General features: G+C 50.4%; 1 protein-coding gene across 3 annotated transcripts in view; it reads left to right on the plus strand.

Moving 5' to 3' along the window:
• Positions 1 to 12384, plus strand: part of MAMLD1 (mastermind like domain containing 1) — a 109625-nt gene that overhangs the window by 53487 nt on the left and 43754 nt on the right. For all 3 annotated transcript variants that reach the window (XM_044235296.1, XM_044235294.1, XM_044235295.1), the window contains exon 2: positions 2390 to 2548. In XM_044235296.1, coding sequence (XP_044091231.1) covers positions 2453 to 2548 — 96 coding nt within the window. In that variant the 5' untranslated portion in view covers positions 2390 to 2452. The remainder of the gene's footprint in view (positions 1 to 2389; positions 2549 to 12384) is intronic.

The raw sequence follows: 12384 nt of genomic DNA on the forward strand, positions 1-12384 counted from the left end.
CCTGAGCCAAAGTCAGATGCTTAGCCAACTGAGCCACCCAGAGTCCCTGGATCATTTGCGTTTTAATGTACTTACTGGTAGTTAATGCTTAAGTCTACCAATTTATTTTTATCTTGTTTGTTTTGTTTTTTGTTTCTTTATTTTCTTTGTCCAGACTTCCTATAGGTTACTTGAACAGTTTTTGAAATTCCATTTGATGATTCATGTACAGTATTTTTGCATGCATCTTTTTGTATGCCATTTTTAGTGGTTACTCTAGGTATTATGTCATATATACATAACCTGTAATAGTCTACTGATGTCAATATTTTACCAGTGTGAGTGAAGTATGGAAACCTTACTTCTCTTTCCATCTGCTCTTTACCCTCCCATTTATAATGTAATTATGTTAAATATTTCTTCCACATAACATTTAGAACCACAACATGCAATGTTATAATTGGTGCTTCAGCTATCAGATATAATTAAGAAAACTTGAAAGAAAGAAAGTCTATTATATTTACCCATATTTTTTTCTTTCCATTTTTCATTTTTCTTTGGTGGTGTCCAAAATTCCCTCTTGGATCGCTTCCATTCTGGTTAGAGAATGTCCTTTATCCATCCTCTTAGGAGTGGTCTGTTACTAACAAATCCTTTGAGTTTTTCTTTATCTCAAAATATCTTGATTTCCCTTCCATACCTGAAGCATATTTTCTCTAGGTATAAGATTCTGGGTTGAGATAAAATAAGAGAACTCTCTTATTTAAGCACTTATTTAGATCTTCTGTTTTAGCTGACTTCCTCTGACAATGCTTTGGCAGGGAACAGGGTCACCATCTCATTTCTACCAGGCTCCCTACTTAGCCTTCATTAACACCAAGGAGATTGGGGTGCCTCATTACTTCTGGGTAGTAGTGAGAATTCTAGCTCCCTCCTAGGCTTTTACTGATCCCATCCTGGCTGGGATTGATAGTAGTGCCTCATCACTGTTCCCCATGTGACCTCCACTGACATTGACAATGATGGGATGTGGACTCATTACCACTATGCAGGTGCAAAGGTCCTGACTCTCTGTTAGGCCTCCTCCTATACTACCTTTTTGGGGACAGGGAGAAATAAATCATAACTGCTGGGCTGGGGTAGAGTCTAGTCCCCCACTTGGCCTCTGATGTTGGGACTTGATGGGACCACCCTTTTTCCTGTGGTGTTTAGCTGAATTAGAGCAGTTCTTGTATAAACATGTTCTGCCTCTGTGGGCTGTCCCTTTTTTGGTCCTTTAGCTAGAGAGAGTAAGCTTTTGTTGGGGAATTTTCGTCAGTGTCTATTGTCATTTTGGGGTTGCCAGCTTCTTCAGGTCCGTGTCTAAGATCTATGAGGCAAAAACCCAGAGAACTCACCACCACATTGTTCCTCAGGTCCCAAGGTCCCTTCGTCTCTCCACTTTCCAGGTCTTCATATGTTGGTTTTATATATAATGTCCAGAGGTTTTAGTTGTACTCAGTGGGAAAATGGGAAGAGTACATTTCCATTTTCCCAAAGGCCAGAAGTCTGGATGTGGACAATTTTGTGCCCGATTCTATACTGCCAAGAGGATTTCCAAGAAGGAGATCTTCCCTCATATATGAATGCCTTAACAGAGCTCTTATTTCATGTCTCTATCATGAAAGACAAAAAGAAATGAAACAAAATAAAATGAAAAAAAAAAGCTTTACTTGGTTTAGCACAGGTCTGCTTATCTGTCATGGCAGGTGTGCACTGGAGTAGACATGTCACCATCTGCTTGGTTAGTTTTGTGTAAACCAGTACACCAGAGTTTCATGAGCCCCTTCCAACACCCACTGCTTCCTTCCACTGACTGTCAAGTTATAAACTGTTAAGTCAGCTAACTTGGCTGGGTGCTAATGGGACCAGAGTTGGGAGCTGCTCCTTCAGTGCACCATAAGTCTTACTCTGGGAGAGTGGAAGGGGCCTTAAGCCATCACCTGATCCAACCACCATGGTTTTCACATAAGAAAATTGTGACAGAGAACAGAAGAGTCTTTCCCCAGATCTCACTGCATACTGCATGCACAAAAAAGCAGACCTAAGATCCTCATTCCCTGCCTTTAAATCTAGTGTTATTTTAGTTACGTCAGGCTGCTTCTCCACCCATCCTTCCACTCTCCAGTGAATTCCGCTCTGCCTCATAGCCAGGGACTGCCATCTCATCCCAGCCAACTGCTTCACAGAAGTGCCTCCATCCCTGGGAGTGTGAAGGGGTTCAATGAGGGGGGTGGGGTGGGGAGAGAGACATGAAAGGGAATGTGGCGGACTCCACCCAAACCTGTCCTCAGAGTGAAAGTCTGTGATTCTCGCGGTCGATGGTCTCATCTTCATATCTGAAAGACAGTGTACTTTTTGTCTCCCTAAGCCCTGTGTCTAGGTCGTTTGGGAAGCGCCTTGGAGAGTCAAGAATAAAATTGCAGGTCAAACAATGGATGAATGGAAAAGTCGGCTTGTAATCAAGAGCATGGTTCCCCATTTCGGCACGGTGGGAAATCGTCAGGAGCCCAGAAAGCTCCAGGAATCGGTCAGACAATGGGCTATTGGGGGGGAGGGGGGTGTTGAATGCTTCTTATCTTAAACTTGAACATGAGATGATGTGTTATTGAAATTCTCTGTGCAAACTTGTTGGCAGGGAACCAACCCAAAATACAAGGGACTAGAATCTGACCTAGAAAAGATGTAGGAGATGAGCTGACCTTGCCCCTTACGAATTTCTGGAAGAGCAGGAAATACGGTCCAAGGATCCATCTCGACTCCCAGTCTAGTGAGCTCTGCACTGCACCCCTTCAACTAGAAAGAAAGGAAGAGCGTGAGGGAAGTAAAGCCTTCTTTTTCTCTTAACAGAAACAAGGAATGTGGAACTGACAGACACTAGATAATATTGCGTTCACTTCCTAGTACCACTGAGAACAGGAAGCCAGTGAATAGGGCACAGAAAGGGATTCCCATTCAAACTCTCTGGCTCTGGTGTCCTTTTAAAAGCCCACTTGACAAATTTCACCTTTCCTTCCTTGGAACCCAGACCTCATCTATGTGTCTGAAACTAAGGGCTAGGGCTTCCAGCAGTAGTTCTAGGAGCCAGGACAAAAGAAGGGACCATGAGAGCTGCTGGTTAGTTGAATTTGACGTTAAAAGCCTGCAATATCACCGGTCTACCAAGATTAGCTCCATTAGTAGGAGTCGCAGCAAACACAATGGCTGTTATCTCAGTGTACTGGGTCCACAGAGGAGAGGCTTACCTAATCTGTGAAATTAATACAGCAGAAAGGAAATGGCTCTTATAGAGCCGTGGGTCTGCTTCCTTCCTGTTCAGAGAACTGGGAGCTCGGGGCTCTGAGGTAATGCCATTTCACATAACTAGAGGGCCTGGCCTCTCCCATCCCAAGGACAATCCACGAACGTAAGTGCACAGGTGTGGGGGGAGATTGTTGAAATCTCACTTCTCTGTTTCTCCTCAATGTCTACGTGCTCAACTGGATACCGCAGCCTCAGTATACGTAAACATTTACAGACTTGGACGGCCGGGCTCCGCTCACGGAGGTGGCGGTCAGATGGGATAGCAGACATGGAGCCATTCCTTGGCCAGCCCCCCATCCTCCACATTGCCAGCCCTTCAGGCAGCCTCTCTTAGAAGGCAGTGTCTAACCTCCAGCGGAATTACCCTTTAGATTTCTTGCTTCTCTTTTATGGTTGACAACCGAGTCAGTGAAGGAAAACCTCTCAGTGATGCATCTAGAGTCCAGATGCATTTGGGCTTGACTTCCAATTTCTCCTCTGTTTCACACTGGGTTTGGCTCCTAGGAGGAATGAGTGGGCTGTAGTCTGAGGGTCCTCTTCCCCTTCCCCTCCTGAGCCCCACCAACACCCTTTAAAAGAGTGTGATTGGCAAGTAACTGCTTTGGTTTTGATCCGTGTAGACCTCAATGCTGGAAGGGTTTTCTTAGAATAGGCCCCTGGAGTGGCCATCCGTGCCCTCACTTGGGAGAAGTTGCCATTGCTTGCACCATTTCTAGGCTTGGCATCTCTTTGCAGATGGCCTTAGAGAGCCCTTTGTAGGCCATGCCAAAAATTCACATTCATTGCTTGAGAGTCACACCTTGGACTTGATCAAAATCAGTCCTTCTTCCTTCTTCCACACTTTGTTCTCTGCCCTTGGCTCTGAGTGACCTGTTTCCAAAATTCTAAGTTGTCCTAGAAGACCAAGGATTTGTCCCAGTTGAGGGGATCCAAAATAAATAGGCCTCAGTCTCCAAAAGCAACTTTCCCAGGTGAGTCCCCTTTGCAGTATAAAGCACATGTGTCTTCTTGGAAGATGCTTGTAGTCTCTGAAGGGGGTGATACGGAAGGATCCCGCTTCTCCGGGTGGGCCTGCAGGGCTTGCATAGAGGCTGGCCAAGGCGGGTGCTGCTGCCACCATCAGCCAGCATTGAGGGCACATCTTGGTTTGAGCACAGCTAGATGTTCATGGTCATTAAACCTCTGCAGCGTCAGGAAAATACCCGGAGCTTGGCTGCACCCCCCCGAGGGCCTCAGCAGCCTGGGTGTTTGTGGACTGAGGGACAGAGATGGACAGATCAGATGCAGAAGGGCCTGCCGGTCACCAGGAAACCTGCTCCACAGACAAGTGATCGCAAGAATGGGAGCATCTTGCCTCTGTCACGTGGAGATCTGATTGAGACGCTCATGACGGGCTTCTCTCGCCCTTTCCCAAAACACAGACTAACAGCAACAACAAAAACATGTTTTAAGTAAGGTCTGTTCATAAAATCCTATCAGTCTCAAAGAAGAAGTCTTTTAAATAGCCCTGAACTATTTCTTGTGAACAGTTGAGAGCCCCCTTACAGGAAATAGACATCCTAAGACCATCCTAAGGGCTCAAGACACCGGGATTCTAGTCTTGCTTCTGCTACTAAATAGCTCTGGGACTTTGTCCATCCTTTTCCCTCCCAAAGGACAAAAGTCAAATGAACCAGAAATAAGACTTTGTGCCAGCCATTTGCGGAGCAGTATCTCCTGTAATACGTAGGATGATCCCAAGATCAAAACCAACCGCTCACTATTACTGCTGCTGCTGCTGCTGCTGCTGCTGCTTCCCCTTCTTCTCCTCCTCCTCCTCCTCCTCCTCCTCCTCCTCCTCTTCCTCCTCCTCCTCACCTCTAAATGCAAGTGGGGCTGAGCAAGGGAGAGAGAGGAGCCCTGTGTGGAACAGGAGAAGATACAGATTGGGATGGCTACAAAAATACTGGCTCCATCCTATCTGTCCCTCTTCTTTAGACTAGTGACCTTAGAAATATCCAGTAAGAGGAGGATATTCACCTCCTGCTGTACCGCGTGAGCAGGGTTCAGAAATTTTATCCATCGTCCTTGGAGGCACCTCCCTTTCCTTGCGAAAGAGTACCGAACTCAGTAAGGAGACCTGAGACTAGCGTTTTGTGAGACCTTGAGCACGTCCATTTCCTCTTGAGGCCAGAGAGTCTGTCTCTGGCCTCTCCCCACCATTTCCCACCATTTCCAGGGTCTGTTCTGTGTGCCCAGCCCCATGCCAGACCCTGGGCTCTGGCAGTTCCCAGTCGAGGCGCGGACTGTTCCTGGGCTTCCTCCCCCAGGAACAGATCGGTCCTACTCTGCAGGTCTACTTATCCTACCCTGAAACTGGGAGGAGAGAATTGAGTGGCTCTTTCACACAAGCTACTTCGTTATACATTAGCTCCTCTGCCCCCGCCCAGGGTGGGGATGAGGATTTGTATTTCCACTTCACCAACGCAGAGACTGAGGCTGGCAGAAGACGGGGAGTCTACGGGGAGTCACCCAGCGTTACAGTCAGTAGGCTGGAAATTCAGATCTCAGCTCCAGGTGCCGTGACTTGGAAGGTCATCTTCCTTTGCTGCTTCCCATTCTCAGATTAGGAACCCAGAGTGTTAGGACCTTCTGTGGGCTGGGCATGACTTTTGGGGTTCAGGCTCGAGCTGCGGACCAGAGTCCCAGGTGGCCTGCGGATTTCATCCAGTGGCAGAGACAGCCTGTAAACAGCTGTAGAATGGGTGCATCTTTTCTACCATCCTGGTGACTCCCTGGAAACTTCTGACCGGCCCTACAGCGCAGCCTGTGTGCAATGAGCTGGCTGATTAAAAACCTTACAGGGAGGTAGGGACAGCCAGCCAGAATCTGGGCCAGTGTGCCCCACTTCGTGTAGGCTGTGGGCAGGAGCAGGTCTGGCCCCTGGAGAGAGGAGGGATGTGTCCAGCCCCTCTTCCAGAACACAGGGGGTCCAGAAGACCAACTCATCAGGTCGGCAGCTGTCCCTAACACTTACCGAGAATCTTGCAGGAGTGTCTGGGCTTAGGTCCGCACCAGTAAAATAGGGTCACTAAGCCAACCTCTGCCCGCATCAGGGTTTCTGGGATGATGATGACCAAGATGTGGATATGAACGCTGTCTAAAACCCACAAGGCATTACTGCCATTTTCACTTTTTTTTTTTTTAAATGATCAGAGAATGGCATTGGCTCAGAAGGCAGTGGGAAGCGTGTCCTTGGAGCTCAGGTAGAAACACACAGGACCCCTGAGGACACCTCGGTCTCTGCGCTGTGGCTCTGAGCATTCTGGGTCAAGGCCTGCAGTGCGTATGCGCCTTTCTATTTTGGGGATCCTCCCCATGGAGCACGCAGCTGCTCGCTCCCTTTTCCCCCTCCTCCTCCTCCTGCAGGAAGGGCCCTTTCCTGCTTCAGACATTCAGCCAGGGCGGCCACTAGGCAGAGGCCTGGCCTGAGGACCAATCCCTCCTGCCGGGGCCAAGCACTGCTCAGTTGGCCGGATACTGCTGGGCACCACATCTGGGTCCTGCCTGGGTAGCCCAGTTCAGCAAACCAGTGACCTGAAAACCGCAGTCTGTTTGCAAGGGAGGGTGCCAGGAGGGGGTTTTGTTTGGCAGCTGGCTTCTGCTGGTATCTGGGGGCTCAGTGCTGCCCTGCCTGGCTTTCTGCCTGGCCCCTGGTCCCTGGCTTCCTTGACTTTAGGCCCAAGGTGACAGGTGTCTGGAGGCTGAGCTTCCTGGGGAGGAGAGTAGACTGTCGGACCCCAGGCCAGGGCAGTGGAAGAGCCCAGCTGAGCTGCAGCCCGAGGCATAACCCCCATCTATGGTATGTGCCAACTGGGGACAAGCCCTAAAGATGAGGGCCTGGGGATCCCCACAGTCGGAGCCGGCCTGTGTTGGCTGAGGCTTCTTGCTTTTGCTGGAAATCTCCAGCTGGAGAACTCAATAGAACTGGGCTTTCGGACAGATATTTGGGTCAGGTGCTGCCCCTGGGGTGCCGAGGTCCAGACTTCATGAGGGAATGGGGGAAGCAGGTGCTTCTAGGCTTGGGCTACAGATTCTGATTTCTGCAGTCGACATAGAATAATTTATTAGCCCCCTTCCTTCTCCCCCTCGCCATTCCTTTCCTTCTCCTCCTCTTGCTTCCTGCCTTTTCTTTCTCCTCCTCATCTCCCCTTCCTTCTCACCAGATTCCCAACCCCCCAAATACCAAAGTTAGAAAAGCAGCCACGAGCCATAGGCTACTGGACTTGACTGCTGAGGGCTCAAGTGTGGCCGCTCCTGCCACCACCTCCCACCCTCCTGGGACCCTGAGGTCTCCCATTCCATCCAAGGCTCAGGCCTGGGCACCTAGTAAGTGATCCATGAGCAGCAGCTGCTGTCCCCCCTTGGCCAGAAGTTCCCTTAGAAACCATTCAGGCTAGCCCCTGTGCCAGATATAAGAGGCCAAGGACACACAAAGGAGAAGGAGCATGTCCAAGGCCATTGGGCCAGTTACTGAGTTTAATCACACTTTCTGAAAAGCGGCTGTCTCTTGGCCTTGTCAGAAACAGAAAGAACAGGATATTTGCAGCAAACCTTTTGCTCCAACGGTTAATTCAGACCTGTCCTATCACAAGGCTAGGTGCTCTGGGGGTACAGAGATGGGGAGGAAACGGTCCTTGCTTTCAGAGAGCGGCAGGCCTCACATGGCGACATTGAGGCTGGCCAGAGCACGGGGCTGGAAGTGAAAGGGGTAGGAGGTGAAGCCGTATTATCATAGAGACCCCTGGAGGCCTGAGGGAAGAGGGTGTGCCTGAATCTGGTAGACAAGACGCGAACTGTGTGAAAGTGTACAGAGGCTGGGAGAGCAAGGCAGATGGGCGCCCTGGAGGAGGTGGGCGCCTCTCCTTTCACTGTCGTCAGCAAAGGTGAAACATGGCATTTGAGGCCCAGTTCAGGCCCAGTTCAGAAATGGTCACCTAACTTGGGCAACGGCAGAAATATGGAAGATTTCAGCTCTGAAAATGTCACCTGCCGTTCTTGTCAACAGTCGACCTCCGTGGCCCCCAGCAGGGTAGGGAGGGCAATTTGGCAATAACAGATTTCCCCGGGGGCAGATGCTCAGCTGCGGCTCTAGGTCAAGGGTCAGCAGCCTGTTTTTGTAAAGTTTTATTAGTACCTAGGCACGTCCGGCCAGGAACATATTGTCTACTGCGGAACCACGTGGCCTGCCAGGCCTGAGAACGTTACCGTTCAGGCCTTTACGGAAGAAGCTTGCCATCCTGACCCAGGTCACTGGGCTTCGGTTCATTTTCTCTGAAGCCACGGTTTCTCCTTATAAGCAGGTACAGGGAACATCCGATCCTCACGCATCCCCCACCTCCCCCCCGCCCCAGGGTTCTGCTCCCTCTCGTTGCTGCAGCTGGCTCAGTCCCCCTGGCCCTCCCCCGCGGTCCCTGCCTCCATGACTTGTCCTGGTTCTTCCCGCAACTTCTGTTCTTGCCTGACCTGTCGGCATCCAGAGAGGCCTTTCACAGACAGGTTGAGCAGGTGGGTCCCGCCACAGACAAGCTCTCGTCCACGGCCCTCCCCCACCTGCTGTGGGGCCCCACAATGAGCTCAAGGCCACCTCCCGGGCTCGCGGTGCACCAGGAGCACCGCCCTCCCCCAGGGCCTTCTGGCTGCTTCCGTCCCCCGCCTGGAGGCCCGCTTTGTCCTGGCACTCTTTCTTCGGGGCTCTGAAGAAGGCCACTCGCGCTCCAGTCCCGCCCGCTTGCTCTCTCTCCTGCGAGAATGCCGCCTCCCTCTCAGGCTGTGGCTCCACTTCTCTCCCTGGGGTCCGCTTCTTCTAAGGGTTTTCTGTTTGGGGCCCCCGAGACAGCCTTGCTTTGCACAGTTAGTGGGCAGGAGCCCGGGGCCACGCTCTCTAGCTGCGTCTTCTGGAGCGAGCTCTTGGCGCCCGAGTTATGTGGTGCTGGGGCTGCCTGTGGGCCACTGTCAGGACAGTTGAACATGTTCTGGCCTCTTTTTGCCCTTCAAGTCCAGCCTTTGCGGGTTAGAACAATTAACTTGGCTAATATAAAATATCTCCAGGAAGCCAGCCCCCAAACACCAACAGCCAACATCTGCTTTCTGGATATGGGGCTTCAAAGAGCTAAGCGCACTGTGGCTAACTGCTGTCCGTTCTATTTATTTTAGCCGCATGACAGCTAAGGAACTGAGAAATGCCTTGCCCTTTCCTGTAGTTAAATCTGACATGAAATTACTTTATTGGCAGCATTTTAACAAACAGAAATCTGCCATGCTTCCACCAGCGGCTCAGCTTCGGGTTTCTGGGTGAACCGAGACCATTATGACGGCAAGGAGACAGCTGCCAGTCTGGGCTAGTTCAGGGTGAGCCTTCTTCCCCGGGGCCCAGCCGCTGCAGTTTCTCACAGAGAGGCCCAACAAGGAGGAGCCTTCCTTGAGGACAACCCCCCCGACGGCAACACCATCGCCACCAAATACCACCATTATCATGACGGTCGTCTATACCCGCAGGAGCACCCCCATCTTTCCAGGCGTGCATGCGTGCACACACACTCACGCACACACGTGTACACACGCACACACCGAGGCAGAGGAAATGCTTTGGGTTATATGACACATTCCATGATGTGATCACAGACACTTTCTATATATAGGGAAAGAAAGGAATATTTTCTTTCCATTGTCATTATTTTCGCTATGAAACCCACACCTGTTGCTGAGTGCTTTGAGGGACCCAGAACATCAAGCATGTATTTGTGGGCAAAATGAAATTAGGATTCCTTCACCCCAGAAGAAGCCGCTTGTCCCCAAGCGCACACCTTAAAAAACACCTCAGTTTGGATGAGAGATCTCTTGCTTTGTAGAAGGATTTTCGGCCAATGGCCAATTCTTGTTGCAGTTTATGATGACTTGGTCTGCAGAAGTTAGCCTTGCCTACAGCTGTTCAGAAGTACAGCCAATGAGTAAAGGCAGCTCTCCCTCGAATGACAAATGCTGCTGAGTAAACCATGTTCAAGGCTATTTTAGGACCACCAAGAATGTGTTTGCATTTTCAAGAGTGGAAAGAGAGAGAATATTTACTTGGCCCTACTAGCCCCAGTCCGGTTGCTCAGCGTGGTGAGCGAGTGAAACGCCACTGAATCATACGCTTAAAAAAGGTTCATTAAACGCTCTGTGCATTTAATCTTAAGTAAACGAACAAACAAACAAACAAAAAAACCCACCTAAATTATTTCCCAGAGTATACGTATATGAAATCCTCACATGATACATTTGAAAAATCTCATTGCATCACTTAAATGTGTCTAGTTTTTACTTGTCAGTCATGTGTCATGCTCCGTAAGGCTGGCAAAACCATGATGCTCCTTACCCCGCAGCCCTCCCAGCCTCTGCATCTCTGGCGTCGGAGCTCAAACTGCCTGGCTCTAAATTCTACGGACTGTGGCTGGTACATCTGCAGACGGTTAGTAGATCTTAGAGTCGCAAGTTGGCACTTGGCTGCTAAGATGTGCTCATTCACAAGCACGTGACCTTCTAAATGCACGAGACTAACCAGGTGGCTCTGGATTCTTCTCCCACCTACACAGCTGTCGGGTTTCTCATGCAAGGAAGTTCCTGCCTTGTTCGAAAGCCTGTTGACATTTTACTTAGCCCATTGTTGGGGCACAGGCAGAAAAGTGAGGTCTCCGTGCACCTAAGCTTCACGACTCAACCTTCAAAGCTTCCAAGGCCTGGTACCTAATTTTGTTCTTTTTTTTTTTTTTTAAGTCATCTCTAGATCTAACGTAGGCCTCGAACTTGCAACCCTGAGATCAAGAGTCTGACACTCCACTGACTGGGCCAGCCGGGCACCCCTAATTTTGTTCTTTTAACGTTGTATTCTCTTTCATAAAGAGGGGCCCCCAAACTTCAGTCCCCACAAAGTAGAGATGCATACCTGGGAGCAGAGGGGAAGGTTCATAAGCTTAGGAGCCATAAGCAACCGTTTTTCTCTTTGCCCCATTTAAACTACTCGTGTTGGTGTCCCAGCAACAGGGAGGATTGCCTCCCGCAAAATCAGGACGGTCCCCGTGGCCTTGAGTCTGCCATCTGCAATCCAGTGGGGCCCTGCTGTGAGGACAGAGAATCGCTCCTGCGCTCACCTATGTAGAGGCAGAAGCCTCTAGCCTTATCCAGATGGAGCGCTATGACTACCCCACGTGGGGCGTGATTTCCACACAGCTCAAACTGCCCCGGATCAAAATGACCCAGGACTTGTTTCCAGCTCTTGGATTATCAATGGCTACTTGCTTCCCAGCTCAGCTTCACCAGAAGTCCTATCCCTGAAATATGCCAACAGCCCCTCTAAAAACTCACTCAACCCATCAGGGCCCAGACCAGGGGTTTCCCCACTGACCACACTCCCAATCCCATCAACATCGGCAAGGAGCCAACCACTACCTGATGCGGCCCGCTTCCAGAGTCCCTGCCAACATGGGGGCACTTGTGAAAGGAAGGCCTGGGGAGCCGGGGACCAGATAGCAAGGGAGAAGGGGTAAGAGCCTCCCATCCCATGTGTGCTCAGCAGCCAAACTGGGGGGCCTCCCTGGGGCCTTTGTGGTATGGACCCAGAGCCTCCCAAATGGGTTCAGAGTACCAGTATGGCTGCATTCCGCCTTTGGCACGGTGTTCTCTGTGAACTCAGTCCCCCTCCCTTCAATTTCGGTCATTCCCTACGTGCCGGATTCTGCTGGGGAGATGCAAAGTTGCGACAGGGGTTGGTGGAGCCGTTAAGGGAGGGCAGGTGGGGGACAGAGGCCCAGACGACTGACCGAGCCCACTGCCGAGTTCTCATTCTGGATAGATCTTCAGGAACGGCCTTTAAAACATCACCACCGACTGTCATAGGCCCCTTGAGTTAGCTGGGGAGATGGCAGGCTTCCTGGTGATTTGGTAGGACCCCAAACGAGATGCAAGTGAGCACGGCTCACTTGACCCAAACTGTCGGCCACCTTTCCTGATTCAGCTTGTGCACAGCTGCTACGCTCAGGACTAATG

The sequence above is a fragment of the Neovison vison genome, chromosome X, assembly GCF_020171115.1.
Source record: "Neovison vison isolate M4711 chromosome X, ASM_NN_V1, whole genome shotgun sequence".
Taxonomy (NCBI): Eukaryota; Metazoa; Chordata; class Mammalia; order Carnivora; family Mustelidae; genus Neogale; species Neogale vison.